We start from the raw sequence: 26,195 nt of genomic DNA, 5'->3' as shown, positions 1-26,195 counted from the left end.
ATTTTATTTGGAGGCTTTTAGGAAGGGGAAATGAGGGAGGGAGTAACACGCTCGAGAGAGAGTGCGGCTTCTCCAGAGGCGCAGAAAGCCACTGAACACGTTAGGTTGCCTGGTTGCATTCGGTCCGAAAGTCCACACCTCAGAGGGGAGAAGCCCGTGACATGACCGACCTCGTAGGCAAGAGCAGTCCCTGGGCTCGGGCACACATGAGCGCCCTCCCTTGGTTCAAGGGGGCTAATCTCGGGTTTTCCCCAGGCTGCCCCTGGTGGGAGTTTCTAGCTACCTAGAGTCCGTTGCTAGGGTGGTTGCCAAGGGGGTAGAGTTGAGTGGTCCAAGGTCCTCTTAGAAATTCCTTTCCTGGCCTTTGTTCCTATTCCCTCGGGGGGTCCAGCCTGCTCTGGGCCTCCTAATGTGGGTTAATTTTGACCAGACCCTGGGTCCCGTGCCCTCAGGTGGTCTTTTGGTGGCCATGAAGCTATTGTTGACTTCCTCGGAGTTCCATTGCCATGGCGACGCTTCCCCCATTCACCTGTCTGCCTCAGTTCTGTGGGTTAAGAAATGCAGTTAATACTGGCTTGTGGTTATCAAACTTGGGCACCGTCACAAGGAACGAAGGAAACGCCAAAACCTCCTTCGCTCCCCTTTGGCGCATTTTTTTTCCTTTTTGGGTCACACCTGGTGATGCACAGGGTTTACTCCTGGGTCTGCACTCAGGAATCAGTCCTGGCAGTGCTCAGGGGACCATATGGGATGCTGGGAATCGAACCTGGGTCGGCCACGTGCAAGGCAAACGCCCTACCCACTGTGCTATCGCTCTCCAGCCCCCTTTTGGCGCAGTCTTGCTGGGCCCTTTTCCCTGGCACTTCTCAGCCCATAGAAAAAAGTGTGCCTGTTGCTTGCCTTAGCTTCTGTGTGTAACCCCGGGCCTCTCACACACATACATACGCACACATGCACACACAAGACCAGCCATCACTGCTGAGTCGCCTCCCGGCTAGTCAGTGTCTGGACGGGAAGGTGGTCAGTGGCACTCACAGTGATCAGGGACGATTTCTGGCTCCTGAATGTGTTTGGGGGTGGGTGTGATGCCAGGGAGGGCGTGAGGGTCAGCTGCCCGCAGGGCAAGTACCTGTCCCCTCTGCCCTCTGGCCCTGAATCTGCTGTTGTTTGTTTGTCTGTTTGGGATTGAGTTTTTGTGCAGGAATGACACTTGGTGGGCTCAGGGAGCTGTGCGGGAGGCTGGGGGTCGCACTCGGGGTGGCGAGTCTCAGACTGGCAGCTCTCTGGGCTCCGGAAGCTGCTGTGGTCGCTACCGTGAGACAGACTCTCTCCTCTGCTCTTCAGAGATTTATCCCTGAGAACGAGTGCGCCTCAGAAGGCCCCACAGTGGGCTCGAGAGTCAGGGCCCGGTAGTGGCCGCGGCAGCGTCTGACCACCTGACCATGAGTCTGCTGAGGCCCAGCGGGCTGAAGGCCCCCACCAAGATCCTCAAGCATGGGAGCTGGGCCCTGAAGGCGCCCTCGGCCGGTAAGTGCGCTCAGCCCGGGCCAGGGGAGACTCATTTCCACCCGGGAACCCCCTCCCGAGTCCTCGCCCGGGAAGGGCTCCCTGAGCTGTAGGCACGTTCATGGCTCTGGGGACAGCTCTCACACACGAGTCTCACGTTGTGTGACTTTAGTGTCACGGCAACTGGTGACAGCTGAGGCGACCAACACGCTCCCTCCTAACTGCTAGCCCCCTCGCCCGGGCTTGGGGACAGGCTGAGGGAGGTGGACTCACCTGGACTAAAGGGCCTCATTGCCGGCCGTAGCCACAGTACAGTGGGGAGGGCAACCGGCACCCCATGTGACTCTCCAGCCTCAACCTCACATGAGTGACCCTGAGCGCAGAGCCAGAAATAGGCCCTGCGGACTGGCTGGAGTGCTCCCCCCCTAAAAGAAAAAGAAGATGGGCCAGTGGACACAGCAGAAATAAGACACTGTGTTGGAGCTTTCGCCTGGCTTGGTCCCTAGCATCACGGGGTGTGTCCAAAGATTTCCCCTCAGCTGCCCAAATATGACTGTGGCCTGGGATGCTGCAGTAGGTAGGCACGTCCCCTTCACGGCGGGCCCGGCCAGGCTTCACCACAAGCAGCCCCCGGCATTGGCTGGGAGTAGTCCCAAGCACTGCTGGGTGTGGCCACCCCCAACCACACTTTAACTGGACCTGGACAGGCCCTTCCTGACCCTTCTGACCCTTCTGACCCTTTCTGCTGTTCCAGCGGCTGCTCCCGTTGAGAAGTCCGTGCCTGGGGAGAAAACCCCCAGCGCCCCCTCCTCGGAGACGCAGGAGGAGTTTGTGGACGACTTCCAGGTCGGGGAACGAGTCTGGGTGAAGGGGAACAAGCCTGGATTCATCCAGTTCCTCGGGGAGACCCAGTTTGCCCCTGGTCAGTGGGCCGGGATCGTCTTGGACGAGCCCATCGGCAAGAACGACGGCTCGGTGGCGGGTGTGCGCTACTTCCAGTGCGAGCCGCTGAAGGGCATCTTCACCCGGCCGTCCAAGCTGAGCAGGAACTGGCAGGCTGAAGATGAGACCAACGGCCTGCAGCCAGCGCCTGCTGCCCCGGCCACACCGCCCCGGTCGGCCTCCCCGGCCCCTGCCGCCGCCCCAAAGGCGCCCCAGCCCTCCACAAAGGAGGCACCGGCCGCCCCTCACATCAGCAACCTGACCAGGACGGCCAGCGAGTCCATCTCCAACCTCTCGGAGGCTGGCTCCCTCAAGAACGGGGAGCAGGAGCTGAAGCTCGGGGACCGGGTGCTGGTGAGTGCCGAGGGCAGCGGTCGCGGGTGGGTGTCCATTCGCCTGTCTGGTCCATCAGCTTTCTCAGACTCGCGGTTTGGGTGGAAGCACGAGCAGCCAGGACACCTGGTCCTGCAGTTTCCAGCGTGATGGATGCGTGCGGGGATGCTGCCAGTTTTACCAGTTTAGCCAAAACAGGGTGGAGGGGTCATGCCGTGGGGAGGCCGTGTGCTTTGGATGCCTCTGACCCGGGGTTTAAGTCTTGGTCCCATGTACAGTCCCCCAAGCACATCCCGGAGTGATCCCTGAGCACCAAGCCAGAAGTAAGCCCTGAGCACTCTGACTGTGACTCAAAAAACAAACCAATGTACGAAGTTGGAAATCGGTTCCATTTCTCTGGTTTGTGATGTTTGTGTTTGGGGCGTCACGGGGCTCACCCCGAGCCGCTCTGGGCCATTCCGTGCCCGGCTGTGCGCAAGCCCTGAGCCGTCTCTCCAGACGTGTGTGGTTTGGTGTTTGGGCCACACCTGGCAGTGCACAGGGCTTCCTCCTGGTGCTGAACTCAGGGATCTGGTAGGGTTCAGGGGACCATCTGGGGTGTCGGGGATGGACCCTGGGTAGGCCATGGGTAGGGACCCGTCTCCGGAACATTCTCAAAAGTATGTTTTGCTGACTTGGTTGCTTGATCTTCAGACTCAGCACCTGCTCTTGTGTTTCTCTGAGCAGCTCCTGGAAGCCCTTTGGTGGGGGCGAGGGGGCACCCCCGTGAGATGAGTTTCTGGTGGGGGTCACCAGGTCCCTGCACGTGGCATCCTCAGTCCACCCCAAGCCCATTCCTCTGCACAGGTCCCCAAAGCAGAGGCGCTTGGCTGTAGACAACTGTTCTCCCCCAGCAGAAGCACTCAATAACGCTTTCAGAACCCGTGGGAAGCGGCCGGGAAAAGTCCCCTTGGGAACCTCTGAGGCGGGCGGCTCTGACCAGACAGACTGGGGGCTGGCCCGGAGCCAGTGGCTTCCCGGGGACCACAGGGATGGCCATCGCCAGACCGGTGTCAGAGCTGTGGAGGCCGGAGAGGAGAGCTGTGAGGAGACCTGCCTGCAGGCGCAGGGTGGCCCTCGGAGGGTCCTGGAGGGTCACGGTCAGGGTTCAGGGATGGCCAAAGAGTAACACGGGGAGGGAATTGGAGCTGGAGGAGACACACGGTTTAAAGACTGTTTGGGGGGGCTGGAGCAGTAGAACAGCAGAGAGGGCGTTTGCCTTGCACTCAGCAAACCTGGGTTCCCCGGTATCCCATAGGGTCCCCCAAGCATCGCAGGAATGATTCCTGAATGCAGGAATGATTCCTGAGCATCGCCAGGTGTGACCCAAAGACCCAAAGAAGAAAAAAGACTTTTTTTTTTAACTTGCATTCACAACCGTCCACACCCGGACACAGGGACACCAGTGTCGTTGGAACAAGGGAGCGGGGACACCGCCACTGGCTCTGCAGTGAATAACTCTGATCAGTTATTCATTTATTGGTGGTGGTGCTCAGGGCTGAGTCCTGGCCCTGTGCTCAGGGACCACATCCGGGCAGGTGTGTGCAAGGCCAACGCCCTGCCCTCTGTCTGTGCTGTTTCATCGCTCCATACCTCAGCTAGAGCACGCCTTTCAAAAAAAAGTTTTTGGGGGTTTTTTGGGGGGACCACAACCAGCATAATGGCTGTTCTCTGAAAGAAGAAGGGGAAAAAAGAAAACCCAAACACTTTATTTGGTCTTTTTCCTAATTCAAGGAAGGTTTGCTTGGCACTCCACGGCCTAACGCAGCCGTGGTCAGGAGGCCGTGGCGAGTGGGGGCTGGCCTCGGGGCACTGAGGCGAAGCTCCCGTGCAGGGCTGGCGCCCTCCCGACTCTCCAAAGGGCCTCCTGCCCTTTGCCCCATTTTTCCCTGCGCACAGGAAGTCCAGGTTCTGCGCCAGCTGGCCCCGATGTTTACGGGACTGACCTCCGAGGAGCCCTTCGAAGGCTCTGACATGGCTGTTCCAGCCTCCAGGCCTGTGGAAGACGGTCCCCTGCCCCCTGCAGTCCCTGTCACTGGCAGTGGACAGACTGCCCCCATGCTTGTGCTACTTTGGTTCTCTCTGGAGACTCAGGGACCCTCATTGGGGTCACTGGAAATGCCCAGCTCTGACCTCAAGTCCCGTCTGTGCTCGCAAGTAGGCAGGGGTCGCAGAGCGGAACAGTCAGTCGCTCTGGTCAGTCTTATGGTGTCTCAGAGCGGGAGGTCACTCTGTCCGTCCTGTGGCGTCTCAGAATCCAACCGTGAGGAGTTTCTCCGGGCTGATGTGCGGTGGTTCTCCTGACCTTGGGAGATCACTTCCCTTCTCTCCAGCTGAGCTCTGACAGAATGTTCTGGAGACAGGCTTGCAGCAGTTTTGGGCAGATGATATTTCCAGGATATAATGTCAGGGTCTTGAGAGACTTGACTGCCTTCCAGCTGTGCTGTTCCAGGAGGCTGTTTCCGGGTCAGGGATGGCATGTTCTGTGCCAGATTCTTTGCCGATGAACTTTGCAGCCTCTTCTCAGCCCAGGGCCGCCACCCCAGCCACCTGTCTCTTGTTCTTTTATTCTTTGTCACACTCACAGTTCCCAGGGCCCACGCCTGGCCACGGAGGCTGTGCCAGGGCCTTTGCAGATGGGACTTCAGGACTCACAGAGACAGTCCTGGGTGACGCTGCTACCCCTCGTGCTGCGAGTGACCCCCGAGCACGTGAACCCAGTCCTGCCCCAGACCCGAAAAAAGAAAACCACGCTCTCAGGCATTATTAGTTGAGGTTTCTCTCTCTCTCTCTCTCTCTCTCTCTCTCTCTCTCTCTCTCTCTCTCTCTCTCTCTCTCGCTCCCCTTTCTGTTTTGACTTTTTGGTTTTGGGGCCACTCCTGACAGTGCTTATGGGTCACTCAGGCTTTGCACTGAGGAATCACTCTTGGCGGGCTAGGGGGACCATCTTGGGTGTTGAGGATTGAACCCAGGGTGGCCGCACACAAAGCAAGTGCCCTTCCCCCGGTGCTCTGGCCCTTTTTGTCAGCATTCCCGTCGGTGTCCAGCGCTGTGATTCTGTTTTGCTCTGCGTCCCAGGGGCCAAGCATCAAGCCAAGGCATAGTGAAGGAGAACTGGAAAATCGAACTCTGCTAAGATATGAGAACAGTCATTTTCCTTTAGCTGGTTTCTGGCTGAATTGTTCTCCAGCGGTGGGGTTGCCACGGCTCCGCTCCCACACCCGCGGGGCAGGGACCCCCTCGCCACACCAGGTGGCTGGCCTGGGTCAGAGATTCCCAGGGGTGTGGTCAGCCAGGCCGCCAGTGACAGCGAGTGGGTGTGAACGCCGCTGCCTTGCATGGACACTGAGCAGCAGCGTCTGCTCACCCTGTAGGGGTTGCGGGGGGAAGTGGCACCTTGACCTTTGGGGTTTCTTCCGGAAATCCCTACTCTGAAGCCAGAATGTTCCTTTGCGGGGGTGGGGGCACTGTGCGCAGTCCATGGTGCCTGACCCGCGTCCCTCTGGCAGGTGGGAGGCGTGAAGGCCGGTGTGGTGCGCTTCCTCGGGGAGACGTACTTCGCCAAGGGGAATTGGTGTGGCGTGGAGCTGGACAAGCCGCTGGGCAAGAACGATGGCGCCGTGGCTGGAACGAGGTGGGTCCTCCTGCCCCCCCCCAGACAGCCTGGGGCAATGCACGGTGCCCGGGAGGTGCTGAGGGGACTGCAGGCCACTTCACTTGGTTCTTAGGCGGGGCCACTTCCGGTGGCACTCGGGGACCCTGCAGGGATGTGGGGACAGCCTGGGGCTCCCACATGCAGCTGTGCTCGGCCCGCAGGAACCCCCCGGCCTGCTGTCGCCCTTCAGATGCCGGGGAGGCTGCTTGGAATCGCCCCTGGTTTGTGCAGTGGGGGTGGGCGGCGTGCGAGGGAGTGTGTGTGTGAATGTATGAATGTGTGTGCTTCGGAGTGTGGATATGTATGTATGAGGGTGTGTGTATGTGAGCGTGTGAGTGTGGGGCTGTGAGTGTTGGTGAGGGCATGAGCATGTGAGTGTTGCTTGGGGGTGTGAGCATATTTGTGAGGGAATGAGAGTGTGTCATTGTTGGTTTGAGAGCGTGCAAGTGTTGGTTGGGTATGCGTGTGTGTGACTGTGGGGCTGTGGGAGTGTGGGAGTGTTTGTTGGGGTTTGAGTGTAAGTGTGTTTTTGTTGGGGTGTGAGTGTGAGTGTGGGACGTTGGGAGTGTGGGAGTGTGGGAATATCGGTTGGGGTGTGAGTGTGTGTGTTAGTTGGGGTGTGCGTGTGTGAGTGTGGGGCTGTGGGAGGGTATGAGTGCTTGTTGGGGGGTGAGTGTGTGTGAGTGTGGGGCTGTGGAAATGTGGGTGTGTTTGTTGTGCTGTGAGTGTGTGTGTATGTTGGGGTGGGAGTGTGAGAGTGTGGGATTGTTGGTTGGGGTGTGAGTGTGTTTGTTTCTTGGGGTGAGTGTGGGAGTGTTTGTTGGGGTGAGAGTGTTTGGGAGTGTTGGTTGGGGTGTAAGTGTGTGTTAGTTGGGGTTTGAGTGTGTGTGAGTGTGGGGGCTGTGGGAGGGTATGAGTGTTTGTTGGGGAGTGAGTGTGTGTGAGTGTTGGGCTGTGGAAATGTGGGAGTATTTCTTGTGGTGTGTTTGTTTGTTGGGGTGGGAGTGTGAGAGTGTGAGAATGTTGGTTGGGTTGTGAGTATGTGTGTTTCTTGGGGTGAGTGTGGGAGTGTTTGTTGGGATGTGAGTGTGTGTTCGTTGGGGTGTGAGTGTGTGGGAGTGTTGGTTGGGGGATGAGTGTGAGTTTGTGTTGGTTGGGGTGTGAGTGTGTGTTTGTTGGGTGAGAGTGTGTGTGAGTGTGAGGCTGCATGAGGGTATGATGTTTGTTTGGGAGTGAGTGTGTGTGAGTGTGGGGCTGTGGAAATGTGGGAGTGTTGGTTGGGGTGTGAGTGTGTTGGTTGGGGTGGGAGTGTGAGAGTGTGGGAGTGTGTGTTGGGTTGTGAGCGTGTGTGTTTCTTGAGGTGAGTCTGGGAGTGTTTGTTGGGGTGTGAGTGTGTGTTGGTTGGGGTGTGAGTGTGTGGGAGTGTTGGTTGTGTGTGAGTGTGTGTTAGTTGGGGTTTGAGTGTGTGTGAGTGTGGGGCTGTGGACATGTGGGAGTGTTTGTTGGGTGTGAGTGTGTGTGTGTTGGGGTTTGAGTGTGTGGGAGTGTGGGAGTGTTGGTTGGGGTGTGAGTGTGAGTGTTTGTTGTGGTGGAAGTGTGAGAGTGTGGGAGTGTTGGTTGCGATGTGAGTGTGTGTGTTTCTTGGGGTGAGTGTGGGAGTGTTTGTTGGGATGTGAGTGTGTGTTTGTTGGGGTGTGAGTGTGTGGGAGTGTTGGTTGGGGGATGAGTGTGAGTTTGTGTTGGTTGGGGTGTGAGTGTGTGTTTGTTGGGTAAGAGTGTGTGTGAGTGTGAGGCTGCATGAGGGTATAATGTTTGTTTGGGAGTGAGTGTGTGTGAGTGTGGGGCTGTGGAAATGTGGGAGTGTTGGTTGGGGTGTGAGTGTGTTTGTTGGGGTGAGTGGGAGTGTGAGAGTGTGGGACTGTTGGTTGGGGTGTGAGAGTGTGGGAGTGTTGGCTGTGGTGTGAGTGTGTGGGAGTGTGGGGCTGTGGGAGCGTGTTAGTCTGTGGGGGTGTGAGACTGTGGGACTCAGTGGACTCCGCGGTCGGCGCCTGTCTCTCTTGCCAAAGGTGTCTTTTGTCCCTCCCCTCCTCGATGTCGCAGGTACTTCCAGTGTCAGCCCAAGTATGGCTTGTTTGTTCGCATTCACAAAGTCACCAAGATCGGCTTCCCCTCCACGACGCCGGCCAAGGCCAAGGCGGCCCCTGGGAGGCGTGTGATGGCCACCACCCCCGCCAGCCTGAAGTGCCGCCCGTCGGCCTCCTCGCTCAGCTCTGTGAGCTCCGTGGCCTCATCCGTGAGCAACAGGCCCAGCCACACGGAACTAGTAAGCAGCCCCCTCCCCCGCCCTGTGCGATGCTCAGGCCCCCACAGACTCCCAGGGCCCCAGGGGCGAGAGGCGGAACAGGACCGGGTGGGCTGAGCAGCTCCACGTGGCAGGCAAGTGGCTTCCCAGCCACCACCGGTGACAGGAGCAGGGATGGGCCTTTCCTCAGGTGCTCAGGGCTCAGGCCGCCTTAGGGATGAAGTGGGGGAGCTGAAGGGGGCGTCGGAGGGTCAGAGCGGGAACCAGAGACTCTGGGGAACGCTTGGTGCTTGGCGTTGCCCGTTTGCTCTCTCCGTCCCTCCCTGCTCCCTCCTGTCCCTCTGCACCCCTGTCGACACAGAGGGGCCTCGACTTCTGTCCATTGCGGGGCCGCAAGTCAAAGCTGGGGCCTCGTGGCTTCTCCCCTCACGTCTCTCTGAGTCCTAAACACTAAAGTGTGTCCGAATGTGCAAGGGTGTCCTGAGATATTGTCCACAGGGAAACGGGCCCACGATGGAGACGTGTCCCGGGGGGCTGGCTTTGCTGGGGGCTGCGCTTCCTGCCACCTCCTCTGCTCCCTGCATTGACCCTCGATGCGGAAGAGGAGGGAGTGAGTGTGTGTGCAACGGAAGATACAAAACAGGTGACACGGGAACGGGAGCCAGGAGGCCACGTGCCGTGGGCACAGGCCTGGGGCCAGTCCTGTCTTGCTTGACCACCACCAGGTTTCCCTGGCCTGCCTCCATCCTCACGTCCGACTCCTCCTTCCCCTCGACTCGCCATTCAGGAGGGGAGCAGACTCAGAAGCCCCTCTCCTTCCCTCGCGAGCCAGCCCATTTGTGGAATTCGGTTTTGTTTTTCTGCTTGACTGTGGGCCACACCCTGCAGTGCTTGAAGGGGCCGTTTGCAGTGTGGGGGTTGAGCCGGGGCCTCCCACATCCGAGCAAGAGCCCCACGCCTGAGCCGTATCTCCAGCCTCCCCCCGCTGTCTTGTTTTGTTCTGTTCTGGGGTCACACCTGGCAGAGCCCAGGGCTTTCTCCCGCCTCTGTGCTCGGGATTCTTCCTGGCGGGCCTCCGGGATTGAGCCTGGGCAGCGCTGGGGCTGCGCTCTCCAGCCCTTTGGCCCCTGCCTTGCATATCTTTACGCAGGGTGGAGCTCACTCCTACACTGCACATCACCGTTAGCGTCTATGACAGGGATATAGAATGAGTCTGTGTGACTTCATGGAAGTATACCTCGACAACATAATTCCATACGTGCACACACAAGCGATCACACACACACAGCCACTCATACATGTACACGTAGTACATACCGTATATACACAGGCTGATGGGTATATACACACAGGCACGTACATGCATAGACACAACGCGTGCATGCACACAGGTGTGTGTAGACATGCCCACAGGAACGTACGTGCATGCATACATACATGCACACAGGTCCGTGCGTGCCCTGTGGGAGGCCTCCCGGTTCGCTTGTTGGCTGAGTTGCTCTTCTGAGGTACCAGGCTCCCACAGAGGGGCTGGCCTTGCTGGCATGGAGCCTGGGGCCTCACACACCATGCGCAGGGCAGAGGCTTTGGCATCAACATCCTGAGTTCAGTTCGTGGCCCCGACCTTGCCCAGCCCCTCAGCGCCCGCCTCCCCCCATACCAGGGGTGCTGCTTTCTCCCTGCTCCAGCGCCTGAACCTCACAGTCTCATCTCCATGGTTTGCTTAAAGCCCTTCCCTCCCGTGCTGGTTTCCTCAGGGAGTTGTCTCGGACCCAGGAAGCGCATGCGTCCGGCCTGCCCCACCCGCTCAGGCCAGGAGGCTCAGGGAACACCGCCGCCCGCCTTTCCTAGTTTTTATTTTTGCTCTTTGGTTTTGGGGCTCACCTGGCAGTGCTCAGGGACTCCAGGCGTGGTGCTTGGGGGCTGCTCCCGGTTGAGGGGGTTTAAGCCCAGGTCTTGGTGGAGACCCCCAAGGCTGTCAAGCTCTTCCCAGCCACCCCTTGAAATCAGAGTTGAGTGCACTTCCCGGCAGCACTGCACATGGCTGGGCCCGAGAGCTCGTGTCCTCCTAGAAATTTTATTTATTTATTATTTGGTTTTGGGGCCACATTCAGGGGTGCTCAGGGCTTATGCCTGGCTCTCTGCTCTTGGGGTCATTCCTGACGGTGCTGGATCTTGAACCTCTGCAAGCACCTTCCCCCCCCCCAAAAAAAAACTCTTTGGCCCTGGGGAGAGCATTTAATCTGACCAATATACTTTAAGTGTATTGGGGAGTCACGGCCAGATCCTTACGCAGAGGCAAGGATGAGCTGCTCCCCGGACAGAAACAGGAAGCTCGAGAGCTCCCAGCAGGCAAAGCAGCGGAGGACAGCCTGGGCCCTGCTGGGCCCGTCAGTCAGCAGGCAATTGGCAGCACCTCAGATGATGCAGGGAAGCGGCAAGAGACCCTGCGGCTGGCTCGCAGCAGGGCAATGGGTCAGGGGTGGCCGGGCAGAAGGAGTGGACGTCCTCGGCCACCCCCGCCCCAGCCCCCGCCACCGTGTGCCTGAAGAATGAAGATCAGGTCCCGCTGTGTCCCTGCCTGCAGGGGCCGTTGTGCCGCAAGGAAACTGGTCTGCAGAGCGACCATGAGCGACCACGAGCCCAGGACAGAACGGACAGGATCCCCGGTCCCCGCGGCCCTCCAGCCCACTCCCCTCCCCTCCTCACTGTCTTTGCCTCTTCTCTCCTTCCCTTTGTGCATGGCCTTCCCCTGAGCTGCCCTTGCTGTCCTGCTCGCTGGGCGTGAGCCCTCACAATGCTCACCCACCACTTGTTCCTTTATTTCCTGGATTTTGGGCCACCCCCCAGCAATGCTCAGGACTTACTCCGGGCTCTGCACTCAGGACTCACTCCTGGTGGGCTCGGGACCCTGTGGGGTGGGTACCTGGGATCCAGCTCGGGTCAGCGGCGTGCAAGGCCAGCGCCTTCCCCGCAACTTTACCATTCTAGCCTCTCATCCCCCTTTCGAAGGCAGATGGCACAGGGGTCTTTTATGGGGTCACACCCAGTGACCCTCAGGGGCACGAGGCCATTCCCAGAGACAAGAGTCTCCGGTTACTGCTATTCAGGCCTGGGGCGGGTGCTGGGGAGACCGAGGTGAGCTGGAAGGAAGAGGAAGAGAGAAGGGCCAGGCTGCCCTGGGGAGACCCTGACGGACGGACGTGCAAGGCTGAAGATGCTGGAGCCGGCCTCAAGCTCAAGCCAAGGGCTCAGCCTTAAGGAAGCTCAGGCCAGAGCGGGCTGTGGAGGGGGCTGCCTCCGGCTCTGCAGAAGAGTCTCTGGATTCCCACGAGGCCCAAGGTCAGTGGAGCCCAGGTCCCGTCCAAGGATCTTCGGGAAGGTTTCAAGACGCTTCTGCTGAGAGTCAGTGGCCCATATGCACGGATGCAGCGCTCCTCCATCTGCTTTGCTGAGGATAGCCACATGCATGCCCGCGTCCGCCGCCCCCACCCCCTTCACGTCTCTTTTTCCTTTGCAGTTGCCGGTAACTTCCTCCCGCTGCGCCCTCAAGATCTCCGGCACCACCGCCCTCCAGGAGGCGCTGAAGGAGAAGCAGCAGCACATTGAGCAGCTGCTGGCCAAGCGAGACCTGGAGCGGGTGGAGGTGGCCAAGGCCACGAGCCATGTGGGGGAGATAGAGCAGGAGCTGGCCCTGGCCGGGATGGGCACAACCAGGTGACGTCTGTGCAGACGGCAGTGCCGGGTCCGAGAGACGCCTGCGGCAGAGGCTGGGCGCGAGCTTGGTGCAGGCAGTGCAGGGAGAGGCCGTGGGTCCCCGTCTGCCGTCGTTGCGGTGGCGTCCACCAAGTGGTTTGATCGCATGCACCTTCTGCTCGCCCCGTGGGGGTTCAGGGAGCGCCGAGTTGTCCCCGCTGGTGCTTTCGTGCTGTGTTTCCCGTCCCGCCTTCCAGAAATGCTGCATCTTAGGTGGGAGACGCGTTCAGTGTGCCACGGTGGCAGGTGGCGGTGCCATCCCACAGAGGGCTGTCGGGGGCGGGCGAGGACACTCACGCGCAGTTGCCTCCACAGTACATCCTGGAGCTGGAGGCCAAGATGGACGAGCTGCGGGCCATGCTGGAAGCGACCGACTGGGAGAAGGTGGAGCTGCTGAACCAGCTGGAGGAGGAGAAGAGGTGAGGCCGTGCCAGGAGCTGGGGGGCTGCCTCGGGTGGGGTGCTCCTGGCCTTCCAGGGCTGTGAGAACCACAAACCAGCGGGTGCCCAGTCCTGAGAGTGGCCTCATTGGGGGGGATGGGGGGAGCTCACTGGAGCCCAGCCACCCCCGGCCCTCCCTGCTGTGTCCACGTGGTCTGGTGTTCAGGAGACCTGTGCTGGCTGGCTGGGAACTGTCGTATCCCAGTGGGGCCCTGTGGGAGTCCCTGGGGTTAAGTCCTGGGTGGGAGGAAACCCGCAGCACCCATGGGGCACGGCAGCAGACAGGCAGGGCTCAGGCCAGGCTGCAGACAGACGGACACGGGGTGCCGGCCAAGACCGTCTTCTCAGATGGGCTCCTGGCAGTGTGGTGCCCAGGGGCACTGCCAGTGCCCGGCTCAGCCCCTCAGCTCCACATGCTGAACTCACCACGTCCCCTGGGAGCCCCTCCTATCCCCCCGCCCTGGCCCCGAGTCATTTGCTGCTTCTCTCCCAGGGGCTCAGTTGTTGTCCCGATGCGGGGACAGGCGCTGGCTGGGAGGGACTGGCATGCGCACCTGGTCAGTCTCTAACCACCTCTGTTAGCTGCGAGGCAGAAAAGGCTGATATGGCACTGCGCCTGGCGTTGGCTCGACAGAGCTTCCTCCTGTAGCCTGCGGGTACCACCCAGTGCTCGCAGCCGAGGGGACTCGCTGACTTTGTTTTTTTCTTTTTGGGTCAACCCAGTGATGCTCAGGGGTTACTCCTGCCTCGGCACTCAGGAATTACTCCTGGCATTGCTCAGGTCCGAATTGAACCCGGGTCGGCCACGTGCAAGACAAATGCCCTGCCCGCTGTACTCTCGCTCTGGCCCTCGCTGACTCTCTCAGCCCTCCTGTGTGTGGAGGCGGGGGCTGGGTCAGGCGTGCATCTACAGGATGGTGGCCCTCATGGGGGGCAGCAGTGACGCCCCTCACAACTCTCCCTCTCCCCCACAGGAAAGTGGAGGACCTCCAGTTCCGAGTCGAAGAGGAGTCCATCACCAAAGGCGACCTGGAGGTAAAGCCCGGGCAGGTCAAGAGGCTTGCAGGGTGCAGGCAAGGATGCGGGGTGGCCTGGCCGACCCCGCCGGGACCACTTCTGCTGGAGACTCCAAATCAGACAGGGATACCTGGTGTCATGCACCTGGCAGGGCCCGGCGGAGGCACCTCTGCTCCTTGGGGCCGGAGGCTGCTGTTGATGAGCGTTTTTCTCTCGTTCTGACAGTTGGGTCTACGCCTTTGCCTCAGCTTTGATTTTCAGTCGAGCAGCACAAATCAAATCCTTTAGAACCCCAGTTTTTTGAAGTAGGCGGGGGTCACACCGACCACCTGGCCCCCTGGCGCCGTGTAATCCCATCAGCGGCCAAGACTCAGAGACTATAAAATCCAGATCCCGGAACCGCGCGGCCGCGTGACATCTTATCAGAACTTTTGTTTTATGACACCTTATTGTCTCATTCCTATTTTGGACAAACTTGCAGGCTATCGAATGTAGCCTGCCCACAGGGCAGAGTCTGGCAAACTCCCCGTGGCTGACCAAATATGCCAAATACCAGTAACAATGATGGGTCTCATTCTCCTAAATAGCCTTGAATATAATCTCACGGCTAGGATGAAAGAGACGTTACTGGGGCCTGCTCGAGGCAATCGACGAATAACAGGATGATGAAATGAAAACAATGAAATTCCTTAAAACAAGAAAAAGCAAACAGTCAGTTTGCAAAAGAATAATTTCTATTTCTGCTTCTTTTCCTTCCTGTTTTAAGTTCATGGAAATTTTGTTTTCCCACCAGAAGGAGGCGGCCTCCGAGAAGCTCGCCAAGGAGAACGAGTGGGGGAGGACCAAGCAGGACCATGCCAACAAGGAGAACGTGGACGTGATCGCCCCGTGGAAGTCCAAGCTGGAGACGGCCATCGCCCCGCACCAACAGGCCATGGGCGAGCCGAAGGCGTTCGTGAGCCGGGGCGTGGGTGCCGAGGCGGCCGAGCTGGCCGAGCTCAAGATGCAGATGGAGAGGCTGCAGTTCGAGTACCAGCAGGAGGTAGAGAACTCGAAGGCCCAGCAGGTGGCTGAGCGTGCGGCACACGCCTCTGAGCTGCAGACGCTCAGGTCGCGGCTGGTCAGGATGGCCCAGGAGCAGAAGAACAGCCTGGAGGCCGCGCGGGCCAAGCTCGACCAGACCGAGGACCAGCACCTGGTGGAGATGGAAGACGCCCTGAACAAGCTGCAGGAGGCGGAGACAAAGGTAAAGCACCTGGAGGGGTTGCGGGCCATGTGTAGTCAGCAAGCCCAGGCCCTGGCCGACGCCACGGAGCAGCTGGAGGCCACCCAGGAGAAGCTCTTGCAGCTCGATGGGCTCCGGAAGGCCAGTTCCGAGGTAAATTGGGAATGGAGAGGATCAGGCAGCAGCTCCAGGTGGCTGAGCGGCAGATTCAGGAGTTAGAGAATGCAAAGTGGGCCGAGAGCGGCAGGTTGGTACCCGGGCGCCCTCGGCCACTTCCACGCTCGTTCCCTGCATGCTGTGTGTCAGTCTGCTCTCCGCCGTGTTCCGGCTTGGTGCTGACAGGTCTCCCAGTCACGTCCCGTGCGGTTCCCTCTGATGGGACTGAGAACGTGTCGGCACGATTCTGGGACTGTCATTGGTCCCCAGCACCCGGATGCCATGCAAGCCTTGGCCCCGGCTAATTGGGCCCGTCTGGGGTCTTTCTGAAACTGAGAACTCTTCACAAGGCCAGTGAGAAAACAAGATAGGAGCCCCCAGAGCAAACCTCGCCCCCCCCGCCTTGGGCCCCCTGTGTACTCGCCAAGTCTGCCCAGACCCTTGGGCTCGAGTCTGGCCGCAGGAGTCTTTCCCTGACCTTGCTGACCACTTGCTCGTGTGACTGGCTTTGCCATCCTGTCCCCGAGGTGCCTCAGTTTCCAGCTCGTGCTCAATGCCTCTGAACCTCTGAGCTCCCTCAGGGCTGGTGACGTGGCCCATCTTGGTATTTCTCATTGCCGGCCCCTCCCTGCCTGCAGCACAAGCCCCCGCCCAGCCCTGCAGAGATTTCATCCCTTTCAGTCTCTAAGGGGTGCTTGGGCCAAGTCCGCCTTCCATCATGGCCTCCTGTTGACCGCGGGCATGGACTCTCATGGTAGCCCTGACCCTGCGGAAGGACAAGACAGTGAGATCTGGGCCAAGCCGAGGAAGCTGCAGTTCTCACCAAGGAGCCCCGAGAAATGCCCTTTTCCTCTTATAGGATTGTGGTGGCAGAGACATGCCCTCCCAGCCGCCCCCCTCTCCCCGTTTCTCCCCCCCTCCCGGCGCTGGGCGCTTTGTTGGAGAAACGTCTCTGTTGGCCAAGATGGAAGGGCTGTGGGATTTGTAGACAGGAGTGACAGACATAACAGAAGGACCCAGAGACCCCCGGGAGTTCCTCTCAGGACTTAGGACTCCTTAGCTGGCATTCCGGAAACACCGGCTGAAACAAACGGAATCAATTCCTAGGACACAGCAGGGGATAGTTGAGCCACTTGTTCGCATCAAGATGTAACAAACGTCAAGTTCTGGTGACTGCTGCCTAGTGGATTAGAGGTTCTTCATTTTAAATTTCATATTGAAACACCTCAAACTTTTAAAGTCACAGACAAGAAACTACAAGAAAGTAAATCTTGGGGGCCAGAGTGATAGTACAGTGGGAAGGGCATTTGCCTTGCACACGGCCTAAGTGAGTTCGATCTCCAGCATCCCATAGGGTCACTGTCATTGTCACTGTCCTCCCGTTGTTCATCGATTACCTCGAGCAGGCCAAAAAAAAAAAAAAGAGATAAACCTTTTCTTCCCTCCCTCCCCTCCCTTACTCTTCTCTTTCTTCCCTGTTTCCTCCCTCCCTCCTTCGTATCCTTAGCCTCCCTCCTCCCTTGCTTACTTCCTTCTTCCTCGCCAAACCATGCTCTCGGCTCTGGGGTCCTCCCACCCAGCAGTAGCTGGTCTTTTCAGCTTGTGGACCGATCTCAGGCTCGCCCAGTGGTGCTGCAGTTCAAACTCGGGCCTGGTGTGTACTCCAGCCCTTTGTGCCGTCTCCCCGCCCCTGGAAAGTCAGTCTTTCTCATAGGCTTTCTTATTTTCTGGTCACTCCAAATGTAGGTCTAGAAAACGCCTCTGTTTGAGCCATTTTCAATAACCACTAGACAGTCATCACCAGAACTGATGGCGCCAAGGCCTTGGCTTTGAGAGCTTCAGGCAATCACGCTCACCTCACGCCTCTGTTCTTCGGGGTTGTGTTGCGTCATGGACTTCTCATCCGTGTTTTCTGTTTTGTTTTCCCCTTCCTGTTCCTGTTCGTATTTTTGGTCCATTCACTCCATCCTTGTCACTCTGGTAGGCCGAGAGCCTGGCCGAGGAGCTGCAGGGGAAGGAGCTAGCGCTCCGTAGTCTTCAGGAGAACTTGAACGAAGTCACTCGAGTGAAGGAGGCTTTGGAGAAAGAGCTTCGGAGTTTGGTGAGTACCAGGGGAGTCGGACGCTGATCTTTCCCTTGCTGAGGGTAAAGCGAAGCCTCCTCAGGCGAGCTCGGCCCCTATCGCCTCTGAGGCTCATGAGCGTGTCAGCTCGAAAGCCCCAGGGACTGCGCGAGCCCCCATTGGGGCAGCAAAGGTAGGTGCGCTGCTCTGTCCGCGCTGTGCCCTCCGCCTCTGCCTGATCAGTGAGTGGCCAGCGATGCTCCCTGAGTGCCAGGCTCCTTCCTCCCCTCAGCAGCGCCTCAGGCTCCTCTCCCGTGCCCCTGCCCCCTCGGCTCGGTCTCCCCTGGCAGCCGGGAGCACTGGGGGCTCACATCAAGGGGAGGGGGTGAGAGACATGCACTGGGAAGGCCGCTTTTCTGGAACCTTCCAGACACCTTCCTGCACTGGATCAAAGTGTTTTTTCTGGTTTTCTTTTTAGGATTTTTGTGTGTGTGTGTGTGTTTGGTTTTTTGTGTGTGTGAGTTCGGGGTAGATTATTTTTGTTTTCTGTGTTTTTTTTGTTCCTGTTGTAGTTCTTGTTGTTTTTTGTCTTTTTTGTCACAGTTGGGGACGTTCAGGGGTCACTCCTGGCTCTGCACTCAGGAATTACTACTGACGGTGCATCCCCTATGGGATGCTGGGGATCAAAGGCGGGTCATCCTTGTGCAAGACAAACACCCTCCCCGCTGGGTGATTGCTCTGGCCCTGGGGTGTGTGTATAAATATATTTTTTTTGATGGTGGTTGTGGGGGACTAGTGCCATGCCTGTCAGTCCTTGGAGGCGACTCCTGGCTTTGTGCTCAGGATATTCCTGTTAGTGCCGGGATTCAGACCGGGGCCAAGTGGCCTTACTCAGTGCTCTCTCTCTCCCAGCCCCCAGATGATCACCATGTTTATTGGGGCTCCCCCCAAACTCGGTGGTACTCCTGGCTCAGGGTCTAACCGGCTGGCTGTTCTCGGGCGCCTGGACCCTGTGCCAGCCCTTCAGCCCCCAATATCTATGTTCTAAGTGCAAGTTCATTTTCATGAACATTGTGTGTGTGTGCTGGTGAGCAGAGCAGAGTCGCCCGTGTGTGTGCGGGTATGTTTATGTGTTTGTGTGCGTTGTGTGTGTGTATGTGTGTGCGCGCGTGTGTGCTGGGGGCAGGCAGGAGGCCTGCGGCTGACGGTGGCCCCCGGCTCCCCGCAGGGGGAGAAGGTGGACGTGAGCCGCAGCCAGTCCCAGGCTCTGCAGGCCGAGCACGCCAAGTCCACCACGGAGAGCCAGGCGCAGCACGAGGAGGCGCTGCAGGCCCTGCAGAAGCTGCGGCTGCAGGCGGAGGAGAAGCTGCAGGCGGTGCAGGCGGAGAACGGGAGCCTGCTGCGGGAGGTGGCCGAGCTGAAGACGCAAGCCGACAAGGCCAAGGTGTGTGGGCGCAGGGCCGCCGTCTCGGGGTCGGGCTCTGTTGGGGGCCTCGGCCTGCAGCCTCAGACACTTCCTCCGCCCGTGGGCGCCTGTGAGAGCCGGAAGGGGGTTGCTCCCGGGGCGCCCGGCAGAGCACATAGAAGCCCAGGGACCCCAGCTTGGGTTGTCCGTTTTGTCTTTAGCTTGCTCAGTAAGTTCAGGCCTTCGTGTTTTCACTTGATTGCTCAAAGGCATTTTTTAGTGTATCAGAGAAATGTTAAGGTTCGAAGCTCAGTGGGGAGAAATAGAGCAGCTAGAATAGTGCAGTGAGAGGGCACTTGCTGTGCACGTGACCCACCGGGGGATCCCCAGCATCCCCCATGGTCCCCCAAGCACCCAGGAGGAAGCCGTGACCTCTGCCAGGTGTGAACCCCAAAACAAGAAGGAAAATAATGTACACACACATATATGTGTGTACATACATAACATGTACATATGTGTACATCTTTATATCCATATAATAAGTGTATTTTAATTCATATGTACATATTTTGATACATTTTTAGTTTTCCACGCTTGGTCCCATGTATAGTTTATACATATATGTGTATGCCTATACATGTATGTGCTTGTATGTATATGTGTGTATACATATCTATAAGCCAATGCAAAGAAAACGGAAGCAAGCTTACATCAGAGGAAACCAGGGCTGCTGAGTGGCGGCCATGGCCCGCGTGTGTGTTGGTGCCCGGCCTCTTTCCACCACGCACCAGAGCCAGGGCTACGTCTCCTCTCTGGACCACCTGCACGGCCCAGTTCTGTGGCCAGCAGCCTCGTGTACATGCTCAGGTCAGCCCCATTCCGGTAACCTGACCGTCAGCGGTCAGCTGCCCAGCGCATGCCAGTAGCCTGCTGCAGCTCATGGCTGCTGAGCTGGACAGAGAAGATAGCCCTTGCTGCAGAAAGTTCTGGAAAGTACATGGCGGTTAAACTATGGTGTGCATTGAGACTCAGAAAAGAAAACGCACAACCCGTTGCTGACGGGCAGGGAGAGCAGGTGAGGGAGACCCTGGCCCGTGTGCGGCCACTCCTCCTGGAGCCTCTGGGCCCCTCCCGAATTTCTGCAAACACTGCCTCCCATTGTTCATCGATTTGCTCGAGCGGGCCCACTAATGTCTCCATTTTGAGACTTGTTGTTACTGTGTTTGGAAAGCAAAACCTGTTGGCTTCAGTCTCCAAAGCTTGGTGGATTAGTCTGGATTTTCTATAAAGTGTATAACTTTTGGGACTAAGTCCATTTCCTGCCTCTGTTTGTCCCTGTGAAAATCGTTTGACCAGCAGTGGTTGCTTTTGCCTTCCCCTTCTGCACAAAGTTCAAAAACAAAATACTTTTTGTAGTTCTTTGAATTGTACTGAAAACTAGTTTTTTAATGCATCCCTTCTATGACAGTGATGGATTTTATAATAGAATAATTGAAGTGGGGGGAAAAAATCTTATGCCCCAACGTCAAGATCCAACTGTACTTAAACCTTCCGGGGAGCTGTCAGGAATAATTTCAGACGGCATTTCAAAAATAAAATGGCTGATAGTCAGAATGGGTAGTGCTGCCTTGTACTCGGCCAACCCGGGTTGATCACCAGCATCCCGTATGGTCCTCCGGCCCTGCCAGCAGTGATCCCTGAGCACAGAACCCTGAGCGAGCCCGGAACACCTCCAGGTATGGGGCCCCCATCCACAAAAAAGGCAGGTAGATATGTTGACCCTGTGAAGCTGTTTCAGCCTCTCCATCCTGCGTGTGTGTGTGCGTGTGTGTGTGAGTGTGTGAGTGTGTGCGCGCGCATATACACGCGTGTGCAGGTAAGACTACTCTGCCATTTTCATTTCTGGTATTTAGGCCACATTAAGTGCTTGGCTTGCTTGTGCCTGCTTGATCTCATTCTTGTTTCCATTCTTCCCCGCTTTTGTTCCTGTAGTCATTAACTTCCCTAATAACATCAGAGGAAATTGAGCTGATGTCGGAGGATCGCAGGGCCCTGAGGTCAGAGAATCAATTGCTGGCGAAGGAGAATCTCTCTCTGAAGTCAGAGAGAGAGTCATTGCTATTGAAGTTGAAGGAAGCGGAGGCCAAAAACTCTTCGCTGCGGGAAGAGCAGAGGAAGCTCTGACTGTTGAACCAAGCGATTCTCTTCGATAAAGAGAAGGTCATCGAGGCCAGGCGGGCCGCAGAGAAGCTCTGGCAGGAGGAGCGGCTCGGCCGAGAAGCCCTCGAGGCGGAGAAAGAGAAAGTGCTGGAAGAGGGCAGGGCGGTGCAGGAGGAGCTCCAGAGGGTGCACGCAGAGAACGACGCCCTGCAGGTCGCCAAGGTGGGGCTGCAGGCCCTGGTGGAGGAGCTGCAGATGAGCAAGAGCGGCCTGGTAGCCGAGTGTAAGAAGGGCCTGGAGGAGAGGGGCCAGCTGGAGGAGCATGCGAAGAAGCTGGTTCTGGAGAACCTATCCCTGGCCAAGGACAAGGACAACATCATCCAGAAGCTGCAGTGCTCCTACGAGGAGCTGGCTCGGGATCAGAAGTCGCTGGTGCAAGAGATCGAGGAGCTCACGGCCGAGAAGAAGTCGGCCGTGGAGAAGCAGTCGGCCCTCGAGGCGGCGCTGCAGGAGGCCCGGGACGCGGCCCGCAGCCTGGAGAAGACACACGCCAGCGTGCTGCTGGCCAAGGAGGCGCTCGACGCCGAGCGGCAGGAGGAGTGCCGGCGGCTGGCGGAGGACGGGCTCGCGGCACAGCAGGCCCTGGTGCAGGAGCGGGAGGCCCGCGCCCAGGAGACCCAGGCGGCCGCCCACGAGGCCAGCCAGCTGCGAGGCCGCCTGGGGCTGCTGGAGCAGGAGGCGGAGGAGCTGCGGGCGCGTGCCCAGGGGCTGCAGGCCGAGCACCTGGACCTGCTGGAGGAGAAGGCGCGGTCAGACAAGAAGGTGGCCGAGATCCTGCGGGAGAAGGAGCAGCTGGCCGGCAGTTACTTCCTCCTCCAGAAGGAGGTCAGTCGGCTGGCCCAGACCAGCAGCCACGTCTCGGCCAACCTTCTGGAGGCCCAGAAGGAGAACCGCCTGCTGAGAAAGGACAAGATCAGGCTCGCCGTTAAAATCAGAGAGCTCGAGACGCTGCCGTCATTTACGGTAAAGTGGAGCAGGCCCGACCCCCGTTGGCCCCGGGCACCCCCTTGTAGCGGTTAAGAGGATTGCTCTTCGTCGGCACAAGGAGCGGTGGATCCCCACGGAACCCGTGTGTCACGGGCTGTTTGCTGCGGGCGCAGGGACAGCTCGTCACCACGTGCCTGCTGACCTCTAGGACAAGGCATAAGCTGTGAATAAAACCAAAAAGAACAGTATGTTCATATCCGGGGGGAGTTCTCACGGAAGATTGCACTGTGGCTCTTCAAGACGTAAGGGAAGTCATGAGAGAGGCACTGAGTTGTAAAGTAAAGCGGTGTCTTCCGGGGGGACTTTGAGCGGTTGCCCTGAGTCTGCTCACTTGGGACTCGGGGGTGCCCTGTGCCACCAGCAGTGTGCCCGGTGCAGGGCGGCCTGGACTCGAGGGTGCCTGGTGCCGGGCAGGTGTTCTCTCTTCCCAGCTCACTCAGGGTTTGCCGTTCTCCCACTCCCACACCTGTGCTCACGGCTCACATCTCCTCTCCTTCCCCCCTCCCCCCAAGGCTTTCCAACCAGGCCTGCTTAGCTGTCCGCTCATGTCATTTTTATTCTGTGTGAGGAATGGAGGCTCTCTGGGAGCACTAGGCTGTTTCGGGGCATCAGTCTTGCCGCTGAGCGGTTTAGACGTGAGTCCCCGAGGGGTGAGCGGCACCCAGCGGGGGCCGGAACCACTGTGGCAGGTTTGTGTGGCGTTTCGCGCTGTGCTCTGCCACTGCAGCCAACCCCTCCCTGGCCCCCCGGCCTGGCTCAACGAGGTTTCTCTCTCCAGGCTGTGCAGACAGCGGAAGATGCCAGGCATTTTATGGAACAACTGTCCCAAGAGAAGACAGAGACCCTGGCCTCCCTGGAGGACACCAGGAACACCAATGCAAACTTGCAGAATGAGGTGGGTGATGGTGGTGACCAGGGCGTGTAGGCCCGGCCTCAGCCTTGAGAGAAACCATATCCTGGGCCAGAGCGATAACACAGCGGGGAGGGCGTTTGACTTACACACGCCAGACCCAGGTTCAATCCCCGGCATCCCATATGGTCCCCTGAGCACCGCCAGGAGTAATTGGTCCCTGGTTCTCGCATGGGACAGGAGGGGAAGTGTACCCCTGCGTGACCCCTGTATGACCCCTGGGGAGGTGCTGCGCGGAGTGACCACACAGGATCCGGGGGACATGGGGCGGCCTGGCGAGATCACTGAACAGCTGACCACTCCCAGACTGCTCGGAGGAGCAATGAGCCCGGCAGGGACTGGACGCCCCAGTTAGCTCGCCCAGAGCCTGGGCCGGGACAGGAAGAGAAGCCACATGTGTTGACATACGCAGCGTCTCAAGGCTCTTTGATGACCGTGAGAAGGCGAGCCAGTGCCCTCTGACCTCACAGCCCCACTTTCCCGGGCTCAAGTGACTGCTGACGGCCTGGGCTGCTCCTCCCTCGCCAGGAGTGATCCCTGAGAACAGAGCCAGGGCTTAGTCCCCACCCACCAAACAAACCAAACTGACTACCCACAAAGGTTATAGATAAGCATGTATACATACACAGACATGTACATATGTATATATGCGTGTATGCTTCAAAAGAGTCGGGGAATATCTACCATTTAAGATATCCGAGAATGGGGCCGGAGCTATAGCACAGCAGGAAGGGAGTTTGCCTTGCACGTGGCCAACCCAGGTTCCATCCCTGGCATCCTATATGGTCCCCGAAGCACAGCCAGGAGTAATTCCGGAGTGCAGAGCCAGGAGTCACTCCTGAGCAACGCCCGGTTGTAACCCCAAAATCCCCCCTCCCAAATGAATTGATTAATCACAATAAAAGAAGCCAAAAAGAAGGAAGCTGAGGAAAAGGGACTGTGCTCACCTGGCACGCGTGAGAACCAGGGCCCGGGCACCTGCTGCCAGAACCCCACCCCCACACGCTCCCAGCACAAGAGGTGATGCTTACGGAGTGAAAGGCCCCATGGACAAGGACACATCCCTTCAGTCAAGGGGTCACGTCCTTGCCAGAGCCGAGAAGCCATACCCCTCCACTGCCCTTACTCCTGCTGCTCTCCCAGAACCTGGGCTTCGGGCTCCCATAAAATTGGCAAATCTTCACTTTGCCAGAGTCGAACACCACTTTGGAGGGCCTCCTTCCCATCAGGAAGGTCCGGTCGCAAACGGAAACGTCCAGCAACATGTGACTGTCCCGGCCACGTTGCGCGTGCTCTGGGCGCAGAGCTGGGGGAGTCTGGTCCTCTGGGCTGCCTTCCTGCTTCTTGCTCCTGTCGAGGGAGACAGCTGGGTGGGGTCCTCTGGGGTGTGCACACTTGGCTGCAGATCCCAGTGCCCGCACCTACCATCAGCAGGCTCAGGTCTGGCCTGCGGCAGGAGTCAGCCTTGGGGCCTCCTTGATGTCTCTCCTTCCCCAACCCTCTTCCATCACACCCGGGCCTGCAGCGCTTTATAGTTTGAATCCTCTCTGAGGAAGGGGACCATCTGGGTCCCCGTGCCCTGTGGAGTTTCCGCACACCCGCACTTCCTGCACTTCTGTATTTAACAGCCAGTGGCCCTGGACGGCACATGTGGGCTGAAGTGAACTTTACATGTGGGCTGTGGACGTGGACCCTGCATGGGCTTGTTGGGAACTGAACATTTCCATGTTTTTTTTTATTTTTTTTTTCAGCTGGAGGAAGAGAGATCTGTGTTTCTTGGCTCCAGTGTGGGGGGGCCTGGGCACTCTCAGAGACTCCTCATCAGAACTTGCCCTGAGGGAGAAAAAGAATCAGTCTGTTTTTCTGGTTTTCTTTCTTCTTTCTTTGGGGGCCACACCTGACGATACTCCGGGCTTCCTCCTGGCTCTGCACTCAGGAATCACTCCTGGCTGCTCTCCGCTGGCCCCTGTGGGATGCCAGGGATCAAACCTGGGTTGGCTGCGTGTGAGGCAAGCACCTTTCCCGCTGTGCTATCACTCAGACCCAAACCTGCCAGTTTTTAAATGAAACATGAATGTTTGTGCCGACAGTCATGCTTGCTTTTGTAAAGTGGGATTTTTCCCCCCGTGGATTTTAAAGAAGTGAGTCTGTCTTTGTAGGAGAGGGAAGGCCCTCTTGACTCCCTGCTCTGAGAGGAACCGAGGGGGCCCAGCATGTCCTCCTGGGGTCTTCCCTGGGGCACCCGGGAGCTTGCGCTCAGGAAGGGAAAGGGGAGCTCTGGCTGCCTCCAACCCTGGGGCGGGGACTGGAAGCAGGGCCCAGCCTCCTCTGTGGCAGGCTCCGTTGGCTCCCGCAGATGGCTCACCGTCTCACGCTCTCCTTTACCACAGATTGATTTCCTGAATTCCGTGATTGTGGACCTCCAAAGAAAGAATCGGGACCTCAACAATAAAGTGGAGATGATGTCCGAGGCCGCTCTCCAGGAAGGGGGACGACCTCAACAATTGAACAATTACGACAACAACAGTTTCGGCCCGGCCACCCCATTCTCTGCACTGTGCAGAAATCTCCAGCAGTTGATGGATGACATAACAGTCTACTTGTGAAACACCTATAATAACCAATTTACTGTTTTTATAAGCTTTACTTTTTTTGACTGTGCGTTTAGATGATGTATGATGAGAAATTCAACATTAATTCTTTTGGATTTTCTTATCACAAAAAAATTAAATGAAGGACCTCAACCATCAGAAGTTTATCATCCAGTTTGAATCTATGTTTTTCACTTGAATGTTTTCTAGTTCTGTAAAAAGTGATAAATAATGTACCATCCAGGCTACATGTATAATAAGAACTTCTATCATTGTATATATGCTTTTGATGTATTTTCCTCTGGAGATTATCAACTGTCTGACAAGTGAAAGATCTGTATCAATTGAAATTTTTAGTAATAACCATTATTGAAATTGTTTCACAAACTATGTAAAGCAGTATTAAAATTTGAGCAAACAAGTGTCCTATATCTACTTAATAAAATTATTTCTTTTTGCCAGTGATAACTGATTATGCTCAGGTTCATTTATAAAAGATTTTTGGCTAACAATCAAGAATTATAGAGTCAAATAAGTCAAACAGTTTCTACCATGGAATTCTGATACACCAATTTCTTTTTGTTTCTTTATGTTTGTGCCACACCTGGTGATGTCTTAGGGCTTATTCATGGCTCTGCACTCAGGAATC

General features: G+C 57.6%; 1 protein-coding gene across 1 annotated transcript; it reads left to right on the top strand.

Annotated features, from left to right (window-relative positions):
* Positions 1-1,442: 1,442 nt before the first annotated feature.
* On the top strand, positions 1,443-22,937 carry LOC130016545 (CAP-Gly domain-containing linker protein 1-like; the record flags this gene model as incomplete). The annotated part of the gene is given in 14 exon segments (XM_056107265.1): positions 1,443-1,527; positions 2,261-2,802; positions 6,330-6,454; positions 8,576-8,798; positions 12,298-12,472; positions 12,475-12,494; positions 12,849-12,952; positions 13,948-14,005; positions 14,799-15,363; positions 15,366-15,466; positions 17,356-17,460; positions 18,671-18,877; positions 20,831-22,021; positions 22,824-22,937. Coding segments are annotated over 14 exon segments (3,615 nt in total), but the record flags the coding sequence as incomplete, so codon positions are not given.
* Between the last annotated feature and the right edge of the window lie 3,258 nt (positions 22,938-26,195).

The sequence above is a fragment of the Sorex fumeus genome, unplaced genomic scaffold (assembly GCF_029834395.1).
Source record: "Sorex fumeus unplaced genomic scaffold, SorFum_2.1 ptg000156l, whole genome shotgun sequence".
Lineage (NCBI taxonomy): Eukaryota > Metazoa > Chordata > Mammalia > Eulipotyphla > Soricidae > Sorex > Sorex fumeus.
The sequence above is the reverse complement of the archived record's forward strand: the minus strand, read 5'-3'. Positions and strand labels throughout refer to the sequence as shown.